The 14,036-nt window shown below is 40.6% G+C and overlaps 2 protein-coding genes across 3 annotated transcripts; one reads left to right on the top strand and one right to left on the bottom strand.

Annotated features, from left to right (window-relative positions):
- Positions 1-1,560: 1,560 nt before the first annotated feature.
- Positions 1,561-4,955, bottom strand: cideb (cell death inducing DFFA like effector b). The gene is made up of 5 exons (XM_071518310.1): positions 4,909-4,955; positions 3,630-3,744; positions 2,748-2,906; positions 2,109-2,299; positions 1,561-1,702 (listed from the first exon to the last, which is right to left on the bottom strand). Exons 1-5 carry the CDS (start codon positions 4,932-4,934, stop codon positions 1,561-1,563), a joined length of 633 nt encoding a protein of 210 aa, XP_071374411.1. The 5' UTR covers positions 4,935-4,955.
- Positions 4,956-5,864: 909 nt separating this feature from the next.
- On the top strand, positions 5,865-12,945 carry tinf2 (TERF1 (TRF1)-interacting nuclear factor 2). Of its 2 annotated transcripts, XM_071518304.1 has the most exons (10): positions 5,865-6,120; positions 6,448-6,650; positions 6,888-7,001; positions 7,256-7,351; positions 7,644-7,754; positions 8,217-8,340; positions 9,827-10,739; positions 11,715-11,773; positions 11,909-11,988; positions 12,230-12,945. In XM_071518304.1, exons 1-10 carry the CDS (start codon positions 6,093-6,095, stop codon positions 12,347-12,349), a joined length of 1,848 nt encoding a protein of 615 aa, XP_071374405.1. In that variant the 5' UTR covers positions 5,865-6,092; the 3' UTR covers positions 12,350-12,945. The 2 variants fall into 2 exon arrangements, 1 of the variants encoding a protein (XP_071374405.1); XR_011695065.1 differs by lacking the exon at positions 11,715-11,773 and having other exon boundaries at positions 12,230-12,360.
- The last annotated feature ends 1,091 nt before the right edge of the window (positions 12,946-14,036 follow it).

Below are 14,036 nucleotides of genomic sequence, written 5' to 3' on the forward strand. Positions count from 1 at the left end.
CCAGTTTCCCAAAAGGGGGGACTATGACCGACTGGTGTTGCAGACCGGCCTCCCGCGCCACTCGCTAGTCCAGTGGTTCGGCGACATGCGCTACCACATCAAGACCGGAAGGCCGCGCTGGCTGAATCAGGAGGAGCACAGCCAGGTGTTGGCCACGATCAAGCACCGGCAACAAATGAATGCACTGGCAATTGCACAAGCCAGTAAGGGTAATCGAAACCTGACCTGGAAGATGAAGCTTGAGCGGGGTAAAATGGTCACTGAGGGTGAAAGCGCCCCATTACCTCCAGAGTAGAAATGATGCCTCAACTAAAGCTTTTGTGCTTAATATCCCATTCAGAGGAATTTAGCTTAATCATCTCCTACCATTTACCAAGAACTTCAAAATATATGAGAAACAGTTTTATCTGTTTTTTGCTGTGTTGTAAAATTAGGCTCATGCTATGCAAAATTTTTAAATATTTTGATAAATGGTTGCCAAGTTAGACAAATCCTTGTGAATTTGTCTGTTGATGTCTGTTTGACATTGATTCTATTGTGGTTGGTTTTTGTTATTTGTATCACTTTTCAATTGTTTATGTGAATCTACAGTATTTTCTATATATACTAACAGGAAATCTATTGTAAAGTTTTTATATGAAAGGACTTGGATGTTATGTTATGTGTTTTTTACATAGATGGTTCCTTCTGTGCTGAGCAGACTTTTTCATTCCCATTCAAATAAAATCTTTTTATTGCATGTTCAAATATGGCTCTTCTTATTTTCGGTTTAGAGATGTTGATTTCCATCAAAACTGTAGTATCATAAACCACAGAATGAATAACGTACCCCTGACGATTAGATTTTTGTCAGTATGTGAATGGAATATTATTTTATTTTTTCAAAATAACAATCACCACACCATTTTATTGGATCATCACTTGTGTCAGACACATTGGAGCTTACTATCTCCCAATTGATAGAAAGAATCAATCAGCTGTTCATGTCACCTGCCATCCCATAATCCACTCAAAATGAACAAAAATATAGTAAAAATCAGTCATATAGAGAATACATTGTATAGAAAAAGAAAAAAAGAAAAAGAAAAGTCAGTAATAGATATGGGAGTCAATCTCATGTTACCCAGCACCGCACTATGCTACCTGGTTTGTTACTAAGTATTTTAGACACATGCTCATTAAAAGGCATTTGTGTGTGTTTCTTTTTTGTCTTTCACATTCTTTTTCAGTTGATATAAGATGTTTGAGGGCAGAATATGGTGCTACACATTCATATAGTCACCACTTATAAGACAATATCACTGTTTACAACTCCAGTTACCTTAATAGATGTAGATGTCACATTTAATTGGTTTTATTAAGTGATTTCTCTTCCTGCTTGTCAGGAGGTAAACTGCAGAACAATGGAGCAACTTTTAAAAAAGAAAAGATTTTTGTGAATACACTCAAATCTTTATTGAAGTAGTCTGAGGTACTAGCTCCTATTAAGGCAAGAATGATACCAGACCTGGATGTTAAAAACAGTGTTGTTGCACTCTAAGTTATAATTATATAGGTCTCTCAGTTCCAGCTGGCGGTGTACTCTCCCCTCTGTGGCTGCCACAGCTCAGTTCCTTCAATGATGCGACGGATCATGGAGGCGGAGGTGATGAGCAGGTGTCCAGCTGCCTGGAGGAGGGTGGAGGCGAAACGCAGGGCTTCTCTGAGGAAGGGAGCAGAGACAGAGTATTATCAGTATCATTTGTACTCTTAATGTGCTGTACCATAGCCTGCCAAAGGCATAATTAATGTTCAATTTTATGATTCTTGTTGCTTTCTCCTTTTTTTTTTTGTATAGTTTTCTGGCTTGTGCACCCTGGCATTTAGTTCCTCTGACTTTTTTTTTGTAATAAAATGTATCTCATCTCATTCTGAGTGACAAAATGAAGCAATAGGGTTGGATAAATTCGTGAACTATGTACTAGCAAACTACTTACGACAACAATGCATACCTGAATGGTGGACATAAATGAACTTTACACATCAGTAGAAGCTTATTTCTCTGTTCATGTAGCTTCTCTATTGTCTTTTCTGTGATGTATATAGCTCACATCTCTTTACTCTCTTACCTGAGGACTTTCTTGGGCCCGAGACACTGGAAGTCAGCGCTCACAGAGTACAGGCCTTGGAAGGTGGCCTTCACACTCAGGGAGCCAAACACATCCCTGGGGTTCAACCTGTAAAGGTCAAAGGTGACTCGCGCTATGTCTTTTCCAGTCCGGGGCTTGTTGTGGTCTTGAGATTTGGACACAAGTGCACCCTGGGGATTCAGAGACAAATGGCTTAGCTCAAACATTCATGATTTGTGAAATAGAGACTACAGTCAAAAATTAAATGTTTGTGTTGTGCCAACATATTGCTGGTGAAAACTCGTAACTCCACTTGAACAATTATATGGTAAACCCTTTAAAAACCCCATTGAATAACCAGTAATAACCTCATCATGGTTGTCATCAAGCTAAAAGCAAGCTTCTTTTTCTTAGATCCTGAAAAGTTTACATTTTGAGATATGAGGTTTTCACCCGACAGTAACTATATGTTAAGCACACCAGAGGAAAAGATCAAACGACTTTTACGATACATTATGCAACTATAATGGGCATGCTGCAAACCCAAAGTAGCTCTAAAGCCTGTTAAAAAGGAACCTATGTAAAAAGGAACCTGTGTAATGTATAATCATGATATTTAACTTCTCTGGTCAAACGTACTGGTTGTGGTCTCCATGTCTGTCCGGGCTCCAGGGCCATGAGGATGGTGTTGTCAGGCAGCGTCATGAGGAACTCGTCAGAGTCAACCTCTGTACCGTCTTCCTCACACACCAGGGACAGAGACACAGCAGACAGGGACAGCAGCAAAGCCTGGCACACCTGTAGCACACATAAAAATCATTTGCACACCTTACAATTCTCTGTATGCAGATGCACTGGAGGAAAAAGGGCTTGATGTCTTACTGCTTTTTTTATCTGCAGTATGTCTATTATCTACCATATAAGACAAAGAATGAGATGCTCAGAAAATATGTCAATGTGTGAATGAATACGCATAAATTCTGCTGATCAGGAATGAGAGCAGGAATTCTATAAAATATTGACTTGACTTTTGAAAGAAATACAATACCTTCATCTAATCTTAGACTACTCTAACTCTTTCTATTACTGCATCACTCTCACAACTCCAGCTTGCTCAGAATGCAGCGGCTAGGATTTCAACTACTGCCAAAAGAAGAGACTGTACTATATCTCCAAATTTAGTATCTTTACTGATGCTAAATTGTTCACTGATGTTTTACTGATTATTCTTTAAGTACACCTAGAATAGGTTACGTGTGGCCCCTAGCTACATTGAAGACCTCTTAGTTATATGAGTCCTAGAGTAGCCTGAAAAACCTTGGGCTCCTTGAACTGTGCATTTGCTATCAGGACCTCCAGACTATCTAACATCTTGCCCGAGGATCTTAGGCTAGATAATTACGTGTTATCTTTTAAATCACTTCTTAAAACACACTGTAAGCAGTTGTACCCTCGTCAGAAACTGTGCTCTTTCTGAACTGGATTTCTCTGCATGTTCTTTTGTTTTGCCGTCACCCTCACCCTCTCTCTCAGCTCTTCCAGGGTCCCCGCTGTGACGCCCTTCCTGGTCTCCCTGTTGTGAGAACACACTCTGAACGGGCGTTGAGGTGGGGACCACACCCGCCTGGTTACTGATCTGATGAGAGACAAGACAGACAAATAAAGAAAAGATGCTGTCAGGTATGAACTCAGTATAAGAGTGGAAGTCTCCAAACAATTCAAACCTCTACCAAAATGACAAAATAACATGCAACATATTGATTAATCTGACCCAGGTTAGCAGCAGATAGTTGGAGGCGTTGAAGGTTTATAAAACAGTCAAAATAAGTGATGGTGTAATCCTACGTTTAGTCTGATTTCACCGTCATAAATGAAGCCTAAATCTATGCTAAATGATTTTCCCCAAAACTATTTGAGAACCCCCCTTCTACAGCCTTAACTGAATGAAATGCTAAATCTGTGGCTCAGATCACCTGAGATGGCGGATGGCAGATTATGCTGCTATCAGAAAATGTCTGTTATCTTCCTATAGTGCTGAGGTGTTGTGTAATATTTATTGGTGAGGCATGCAATGAAAGGCACCCAGGAAGAAGGTGGTGAGAGGCTGAAGAGGCAGAGCGACAGAAGAGCACTTAGATGTCTTGACTTCATCAGTTGAAGATACAGAAATATATGACAAAAGGGGGTGGGGGTTGGGGGGGTTGGGGCAGGGTAACTGGATCACTAGGTTTTCCCCATTTTCCCCAACTCTTATCGTCTAGAGGAGCCTTTGTCTTTGACACACACCATTGATTCTCACTTTGTCACTTCTGCTTCCACTCTAAGCCTGTACAATTCTCACACTAAATCAGTTTTTATATACTGTATTTACCTTTGTGATGTAATGACAGCTCTTGTTCTACATTTTCCACCATGTTGTTCTGTCTTTATTTAGATTGTTATGCAATTCAGCTGTGTCATATTGATTTTTAGTTTTTTCTTTTGTTTGTTTTGCGGTAAAAATGTTTTATAAGCTCATCACTTCACTCAGGCTGTAGCCCTATGCTCTACCCATTATATTAGGCTATCCTTTGAAACTCTGTTATTTTCAGAATATTAATTAGATCAAAATTAGGAGACAAATCATTAAGTAAGTTACCTAAAAGTCCACTAGAATAGCTCACTTTTTCAAGACATGCCCATATCATTTTTAGGAATCCGTCAGCTGCACTGTGTTGTTTGGGTTGTTGTTGTTGATCCAGGTGAGAGATCCTAAAGCAAATCAATAGAATATCAATAGCCCATAACAAACTCCACTTACTTTAAAAATGAAGATGTGGTATCCATGCTCCTCAGTGTCTTGCTCTCTCTTCTCACAGTCTTACTTTTTCTAGGGTGTTTTAGTGTCACGGTTTGTAATAGTGTTGCTGTACTGGAATCCCTGTTTGTGTTTGACACAGCAATCCCACTGGGGTGGACTTTACCCCAAGCCAGGTGATGATTCAGATACAGAGCAGCACAAGGCAAAGTTCTTCTCGCCTCTGTGTGTGTGTGTGTGTGTGTGATACATCCTTCCCTTACATATCTGACAGGTATAACATTTACCTCCTCCTACTATAATCATTTTAGAAGTATAGGCTACAATACAAATATCACAGCAACTATGAACTATGAATTGACTATGACTATGAACTATTTAGAATATCTTATAGGAACAATATTGTTGTTATAGTGACGATAGGCCTGTCAAAATTGGGGTTATGTTTCCTAATTTTACATAACAGGTTTTGCTCTCTAGGCCATTGCAGTCGACTAGTAGGCTACAGGACAAAATAAATTAGGATAGTGACTTTTTTTTTATTGATATGCTAATTTATATGCATCTTAAAATTGTATGTCATTGATTTGCCTTGCTTCCTTTAACGTCTCTAAATGTTTTTGTTTCTGTTTCTACTCTTATTTGTTGATAAAAACACATGTACACAACAGAATAACAACAGGATGTTAAGTTTCAGCTGTAGCGCTCTCTGAAAGCAACGAATGGCACGTCATATCCTGGGAGCATCATTCGGTGCGCCTGTTTTGATTTCACAGGCAGCGTGCGTGGACGGAGTTTCTTCTTTGAGCCGATGTGACTTACTTCGAATGGTGAAACACCGCCTATTCGGAATACGTTGTGTTGAAAGTTGAACGCTTGATATCGTTTTACTGAACGCGGGAGGATGAGAAGCAGAACTTTTAATATGATTGTTGCAAGCTAGGTCGTCAGCAGGCAAACGAAAATATTTATATTGAAGTGTACTAAGGTTAGATAACATCGGACCCACCTGAGTTAGTAAACGTTATCTCAGGAGCATCTCTTACATTAACTTTGTTTGTCTGAGTAAGCTGTTAAAAAAACTGCTAACTTCGCGTTAGCTTAGTAACTTGTCAAGGAACCTGTAAAAGCTACTAAGCTAACGGTAAATTTCAGCGTCAACATTAGGTCAGCGAGATTTCAGCGGAATGGCAACGAAGAAACCCGCAGAAAATGGTATGTTTGAATAGCTAGGCTAACATTAATTAACATTTTCGACTTTGAGAAGCTGAAACCTTTTATTAGTCAGATGACATCGTTTAGTGAGAAAGCGTGATAGCTTAACCTAGCATTTTTATCAGCTTCACAACTTGACAGGTGTGACAGTAGCGTCCTACATCCTCACCCAGCAGGGAAATTTAAACATTGTGTACTTATGCAGACAGATCCATATCTTTGAACCCTATTGACTTCATTATATATATACGTTTGTATAGATTAAGGCAAGTTGCTATGATTTGCACTGAGCAGCCACTGTTTTCCTGCCCTCTTTCCCCCTCACAGACACCACCCTTCCTTTCGCCGCACTCCAGCTGCTGGCCCCGCCCGTGCGCCTGGTGTCTGCTGCCCTCTGGAAAGTGATGAAGCAGAGGGATGTGATGCAGTATGGCACTGTGGAGCAGTTTGTGAAATCGGCCTGTGAGACTGTCCCCGGGTTGCTCACCTTTAGACACCAGAGCAAGCTCACGCTGGGGCTGAGAGGACGGGTGAGTGTTGGAGGAGAGAAATCAGATGTGACGAGATAGGAATCAGTCAAGAATAGATTGTAAGAGCTTTTGAATGATCCTCAGTGTCTGACTCCCATGATGTCAATGTCTTGTTCTTCTCTCCTCCCCCAGTAGCAGAGTTCACTACCTCCCTTTGGATAAATACATTATTCTTCTATAGATACATTATTCATATGCATTCTGTGGAGTCCGTCATCCAATTTATGTTTTTTACAGTTAATCTTGGAGCTTTGCTCTGGTCAGGATCAACCTGATCCAACAATGATCAAGCAACACCTGGAAAGGATCTGTGCTCCTGCCCCCTCCTCTTCCTCCTCAGCACATAAGGTGGTAGGTCAGATCAGATGCTCAAACACTCAGATCAACAGCTCACGTCCCAGTATTTGTCATTGTGAACACACCTGCAAGCATTATAACCATGCACTTATTATAACCACTGAGAGTTTCAATATGCTGTTCTCAAAAGTATGTTTTTGTGTGGATTCCACACAAACTCCTGATTCATTTTGATTTTTAAGTTAGGCTCATGTAAGATATAAGGTATATAAGGTATGAAATGTAATTTTTGCCCTTCTGTCTCTCAGAGGAAGGATATCAAAATTGAGAAAACAGTCAACAACTTCCAGGCATTGGTTCAGATGCTGCTGAGGGACCCTGATGAGAGAGAACGCTTCTTCAAGGTCAGTCCACTTAAACACACACACAACCTTGTCGTGTATATATTTTTGGTCGACAGGGTGGGCAAGTGGTAAGAAGGTCTGTAGCTGATCCTATAATCTGACTTCCCAGGAGAGGGAGCAAGCAAAAACAAAATTTCCTCTAAGGGGATTAGTATAACTTGTGTTTTTACAATTACGTTTTCTTGACAATTCATCCTAACATCAGCTAATTATTTTCCTCGATTTTCACGATCTCCCAGTAGGTGTACTCAGGGATATGATGGCATACCATTCTTATTCTTTCTTCCAATAGGAGGAGTTTCCTGCGGATTACGGCCCCCAGTTTGACCAGGAATTGGAGAAGCTGCTGTGGGAGTTTCTGATTCGACTGGACCAATTGCTCCCAGTCCCTAACCTAGCTCAGGTATACATAGCCAGTGCTTTCGAGAACAGATTCCATTTGTTTCTGACCATGGACATCTGATTTTTTGCTCTCTTCACATCTATTTTTCAACCAGGTTACTTCCAGAAAGAACTTATTCTGTCCATGCTACATTTAACACTGCTATTTTTAATGTTTATGTGAAGAGCTACAGTATATTCCAAAGTGAGACATCCACCCTTTGAAAAAAAAATTATCCTCACAAAATAATTGCTTTTATGAAAGTAAAGCATATTATGGGTTACTACTAAAGTTAGGAGTCATAAAAAGATGTCCGGCAAAATGGTACTCTTTTGGAGGATAGAATCATCGGTAGTTTCTAAATACTGACTGAATTTCCGGCAGCAAATTTTATCCAAAACGGATATATAATTTTTTAAATGAAACTCTTCATATGTGTATTTATAACAGTATTTTGATTCCCATCCCTCTTTGCAATTCCAGACTGTGTCGTGGCTCAGCGCTGCCCCCCCTGTCCTGGAGGAGTGTGCCCGGGCGGCCACCCAGCCTCAGCTCCTGAAGATTCTGCTTCAGCATCAAACCTGTCTGGGCCATCTAGAGACAGCAGGTAGGACAAGATAACTTGTTAGCCTAACGCGGCTACTGGTCTTAGTGGCTAGTTAATCCCAAAATTCACCGGCCACTTGTAGCCAACTAGATTTTTGGAATAGAATAGGCTTGGTTATCTGCAAAAATGGCTGGAAGAGTAGACAAATTTACCAGCCATTGTCAAAATTTACCAGCAGTGTAGGGGTGAAACGGTTCCTGAAAAAAATCCGAACCCTTTGCTTCGCCACCCACGGTTCGGGTCACGCATGCGTGCCGCGGTTCATTTGGTTCTGTGTCCCCCCCCCACTCCCCACGTGGGTCCGATCTCCCTGGAGAGTATCTGTCCAATCAGTTGTCAGAATTACATGTCAATCTACGATGACATCACAGCTGGAGCGAGTATAGAGCAAATTGTGGAATTTTAATTTTCACTTTCAGGCGCTTGTTAAATTGGCTACAATGCTGCTGCTCTGCTGGTCACTGAATCGCCAAAGGCGGTGCGTCGCAGAAGAGCCCGACATCACTCTGCAGTCACACTGGCAGCAGCAGGAGAGGAGGAGGAGAGCCGGTAGGACCAAAACAACTTGCTCTTCCCGCATCTTTTAAGCGATCTGTCAGTGTGAGTTCAGACCAAAACCTTGGGGGTAGTGATGCGCGGGTCAGGTATTTTCAACCCGCGACCGCCCGATCCAACACATCAATATAGCCTATCCGAACCCGCCCGTTCGTTCTCAATATTATCTTTAATCGACCCTAACCCGCCCCACCTGCGGATAAACCTGCGGGATCCGGGTTTCGGATTGACTTGCACAGCACTACTTGGGGGTGTTTATAGCGAAAGATTTGTAGCCCTATTCAGTGGAAGATTTCATGATTATGTGATTTAAGTTGCATTTTATGTTACACGGTTGATGTTGACCTACGTAACATACAATGCAGGGATATTTTATGTTGTAATCACAAAGAGGAGTACTTCTAGTGCTTTTGAAAAAAGTCTGTTGTTATGCTGGACTTTTATTTTCAGTGAAAAAAGTTTTCATTCAGGCAAACTTAAGATTTTTTAAATAAATACATTGTGTACATTGGAATTTGCAATTGTATTTCCCCTCCCCAGTGAACCAGATATATATATATATACCGAACCTAAACTGTGACCCCACAACCATGATATGAACCGAACCGTGAGTTTTCTGAACCGTTACACCCCAACAGCAGTGGGATGGTGGCTGTTGTGAATTTCCTGCCCTGCTCATGTATTGAGGGCATAATATAATCCAGACCTGTAATTTTAAGTATAAGATACATTTTTCCATAGAATTTCCACACATTAAAAAATTGATAATGGGTACTACAAAATAAAATTTGAAAATATGTGAATGATATTTTTCAGTAGTTTCAGCTTGACATGTGTGACAGCGAGATCTTTGGTGTGGTTTTATCTGGATCCCAAATAATGCCCATTATCCACATTAATTGTTTCAGTGATCTCTGTGTGCTTTTCACAGCTTCCCTTCCTCCACACATGGGGGACTCCATCCTGACTTCACTTTCTCTCCCGCCCTCTGGAAGAGTTCCTTCAAATCAACCAACAGGATCCACAAACTCCTCTGCGGGCCAATCCACCACCTCTGGTCCAGTGCAAGAGTCTGATTCAACAGGAAAAAGGGACAGAACACCATTCTTAACACCTGTAATTGGACTGATATCAAACGAAGATGTACCAATCATGATCTCGGCCAATAAGAGAAAATCGAGAGGTGACCAGGCGGCCAGTTCACAAGATGCAACAAATGAAGGAAAGGAATTGGAACCAAAGGGGAACTTGAAATTCACTGTGGTTAAACGGAGGCAAAAATCTAAAGATGACGGAGTGAGAGAGGGTGACGAGCAAGTGGAGGGGGAGAGGAGTGTGCCAAAAAGAAGCAGTGGAATGAAACGCAAACAACCTGACAAAATACAAACTGAATCTGAGGAGGAGGAGGAAGAGGAAGTGAGCGTCACCAGAAATGGGAAGAAGAGGATAAGTAGGAGTATGAGAAGCAGAGTGAGCAGGCTCAGTCAGTGTGAAAAAGACCAGAGAACAAATGAGAGTGGAGAAGAAAACATTGGAAGAGACGAGTCTGACAGAGCAGCCCTGTCATCCTCTATGGCCCAGTTGGGTTTCAAAACGCTGAAGCTGCCTGGAGATCCGTCCCTCTGCTCCATTTTGACTTCTTGTCTGCATAGCCAGCCCAAAGTCCTCATCACCAGACTCAAAATGACCTCAGCCGGCGCCAACGGGAGGGGTAGAGGAGGAAGAATCTCATATGTGCAGCTGCAGGATGAAAGGAGGAAGTCACCTGTCGTGGCTCATGCGCAGAACACGAGTAACCGTCCTCGAGGGCTTGAGTTTGATTTTCCTGGCTTGGATGATAAAGAGTAAGAGACATGGGAATACACGTGGTGCAAAAGGCTTATTGGTATATCCAGTTCATATTAATACAGCAAGAATACATCTATATTGCAGAGGCTGCAATATGAGCATCTCTTGAAATTATATTTTTTAAATATATTATATTTTACCAAGTTGTCAGTGAGTAAAGAAGTGAAGTGTCTGTGTGAGCCATCAGTAACACTGGCTACTCCACAATGGGTGATTTTACTAGCTAGTATTCATATTTTGTCCATACAGCTCAACAGTTGCATGCTACTAGCTAAATTGCGTGCTTTGTTTGCAGCTATATATGACGGGGCATTTTGGATTTTGTTAATTAGCTTTTCCTCATCCATGTCTTGGTTTCCTGTAGCCTGCTACTTTGATTTAAACATGCATCATGTCCCTTTGGCTGGAAACAGTCATTGTAGTTCCTCACAATACAAAAGCTGTTTTGTCCTCTGATATTTTAAAAATCAAAACAAGTCAGAAGCAGACATATTAAGGTGGTTTGGCATCCCACTTGTCCTTCTTAGGCCACATTGCCCCATTGAAAAGTGCATACCAGTGCATTTCTTAGTCAGTAGTGGGACGTTCAAAATGGGAGACACTCTGCCCTTCCATTGTAGACGTACAATGTTTCAAACCATACAAATGTCCTCTTCTAATAAACGCAACTGTGATGTAGTTCTATTTTTCTGTTTCGTTTGGGTTTTCTGTTTATCCCTGTGGTATAGTATTAGTGGATTTAATGGAGAATTTAAGAATTTAATTTAATAACTTGTGAAAATCACAATATGATATTTTGTCTATCATGTAGCTGTAGTGCTAACAATGTTACCTGGTAGTTTCTAGACCAGAATATGGCCCCTAGCCATGGCAAGTAAGTAAGCTGACAATTAGTTTATGACTTGGCTATCTTTTTAATCATTATTTATTAATTACTGTTTTAATTATATTATGTTGTCTCTGTTTGACAGAAATCATCCTGTATTACCTGGTAAAAGCAGTTCTCCCTCTCTCCAAAGGAGGAACACAGGTGATTTAGCCAAAACTAAAATACATTGTAGGCAGGGAAATTCTTTTTTTTCTTTTTCTTTTTTTTTTATAAGCAACAATGAGTAATCACCTAGCCCAATTTTAACAACTTATATGTGTTTACTTGTATGTTTAGAGACCTGTCCCCCTCCAGGAGACGGTGAAGACTTCATTGGTGACTCTGAGGATGAGGCGACCAAGAACTTCAGAGGCAGGGTATGTATGCTCAAAGCACAAGAAAAGTATTGCTGGTACACTGAATATTGCTCCCGGTACACTTGTGCAACATATTCACTTTTGGTATTTAGCAGGCAATACATATAAAACAATACAATATATGCCATCTGCCGAATTCTCTTACCAACACGCCACAAACTACAGTATATTTTTACTGCTGATGGTTTTGTACCTTGCTTCTCCTCAGTGTTTGTCTGCTAACTGACTCTGTCTCCCCCAGCTGTTCCTGAAGCGCTACTACAAGACCAAGCATGGCACATATGTTCCCACTCTGAGGGAGTTCTGGAAACCCGGGAAGGCCAGGCGGGACTTGCTGTCTCCTGGCAACGGACACAGATGATGAGACACCTGTTCACTGCCTAGAGTGGTGCAGATATGTACAGGTGGGGAAATTAACACCAGACAAATGATTAAAATATTTGGCTGCAGCTTTTGAGTTGGTTTTCTCTGCCAGCTACTCTTGATATGAGATGCACCAGCCCCTGTGCCTGATGGACATTTAAGTTGCTGCCTTGGATGTATTGCTGGATTTATGTTCTCAATGTAAAGAGTGGGTTTCAGCTGGACCAGAGATTTTGTTCATTTGAGTACGTTTGAGAATATGTCATCATGGAATAGCTGTTTGCATGCTATGTTTTTTTTTTCCAGATCAGTCACTGACTAGATCACATGTTACAGTATATATTTTCTAGACTGTAAAATAGAACGGAGCATTCGGATGCCGTTGTGATTGAGTAATAAGAGCATTATCATGTAGATATGGGGCAGCTAGTTGGTACAACTAGACAAAGCTTTGTGTTATTTAATGTATTTGTTACTGTAAATTATGTCCACACAGCACTAACTATATTTCTGTTGGAAATTATTAACATTACAATATATTTTAAACCTGAAAACTGCCATATGCTGAGTTAATAAAGGATTGTTAAAGCATTATTACTGTGCAGCAATAATATGATGATATGGGTGAAGTTTGTTATATGCTTACACACTGTGCAAGAAGTCATTGATGCGTCATGTTTGATTCCCAATTTTTGGCAAAATGCTATCTCAAACATTCAAAAATAGGTATGCCCTTGAACCCCTCCCAGCATCAGACTAATACTATATACTGTATATATATATATTTACAATATATACAAAGTTTCAAAAACTTTGGAAATCTAGTTTTGTTTTTATAGTTTAGTAGTGAAATGTGAAAATGCATAGTGAAATAGTGAATAGTGAAATGCATTTAACTAATTTTGCTTTAACATTGTGACTTAATCTACTATGGTGTTATTTTTCAACTAAACCATGATTTTATACCATACATTGTTTAAAAAGCCTCTGTTAGCATAAACCAATTATATGAAACAACAACAGCAGGGGTATTACAGCAAGTTGTAGCCTGCATTGACATTTGGATATCCTTATTTGACAACATGAAAAATGAACTGATCAATCTACAATATTATGTACCCGCTGTTTAAAATAAAGGGAGCAAATCACAGTAATTGGATCAAATGTAAGTGACACTATGAGTGCATATCCTCTTAATTCTGTTTAATCCTCCATGTTAGATCAGTTACATTGTTTACATGCACAGTGTTTTGTCTGATAGTTCATGTCCAGATAATGGTCTTCAATGGGAAGAAGCCCCTGTGTCGGCAAGCATTCGCCCTGCCAAAGTGTCCTTGAGCAAAACACTGAATCCCTACCAGCTCCAGGAGTCACTTTTCTGGAGCTGATGCTGACCTTTGACCTCCACGAGCAGTACTTCCCTTATGCTTGGTTTAGGCAATTTGTTGAGTAACGGAGGGACATTCACTGTAAGCTGGCCGACTTGGATGCTATTCAGATAACTCAATTGTCCTGTAGGGAAAATTCATCTGTTGCTTTGTATTCTGACTGGACTACTGTGGTGAATTCATGTGACGCCGCCACAGAACTGAGATTCTCGATTTATTGCTAGGAGCATTTTATGAATTTAAAATTAGTTACAAAAAATCTGAAGTGGCAGCAAACAGCTCTCGGGATAAGTGGTG

The sequence above is a fragment of the Centroberyx affinis genome, unplaced genomic scaffold, assembly GCF_046629955.1.
Source record: "Centroberyx affinis isolate AG114_WGS23_722 - 3 ecotype Tasmania unplaced genomic scaffold, CSIRO-AGI_Caff_v1 ptg000562l_1, whole genome shotgun sequence".
Taxonomy (NCBI): Eukaryota; Metazoa; Chordata; class Actinopteri; order Beryciformes; family Berycidae; genus Centroberyx; species Centroberyx affinis.

What these genes read in the sequence shown, in the direction of transcription:
- cideb (XM_071518310.1), bottom strand. Translation starts at nt 4,934, where the DNA reads ATGGATACCACATCTTCATTTTTAAA. An exon ending in TGGAAGAGCTGAGAGAGAGG is followed by an intron (nt 2,907 to 3,629) that starts GTGAGGGTGACG and finishes TGTGTGCTACAG; the next exon opens with GTGTGCCAGGCTTTGCTGCT. An exon ending in GGGCCCAAGAAAGTCCTCAG is followed by an intron (nt 1,703 to 2,108) that starts GTAAGAGAGTAA and finishes TCCCTTCCTCAG; the next exon opens with AGAAGCCCTGCGTTTCGCCT.
- tinf2 (XM_071518304.1), top strand. Translation starts at nt 6,093, where the DNA reads ATGGCAACGAAGAAACCCGCAGAAAATG. An exon ending in CCTCCTCAGCACATAAGGTG is followed by an intron (nt 7,002 to 7,255) that starts GTAGGTCAGATC and finishes TCTGTCTCTCAG; the next exon opens with AGGAAGGATATCAAAATTGA. An exon ending in TCTCCAAAGGAGGAACACAG is followed by an intron (nt 11,774 to 11,908) that starts GTGATTTAGCCA and finishes TTGTATGTTTAG; the next exon opens with AGACCTGTCCCCCTCCAGGA.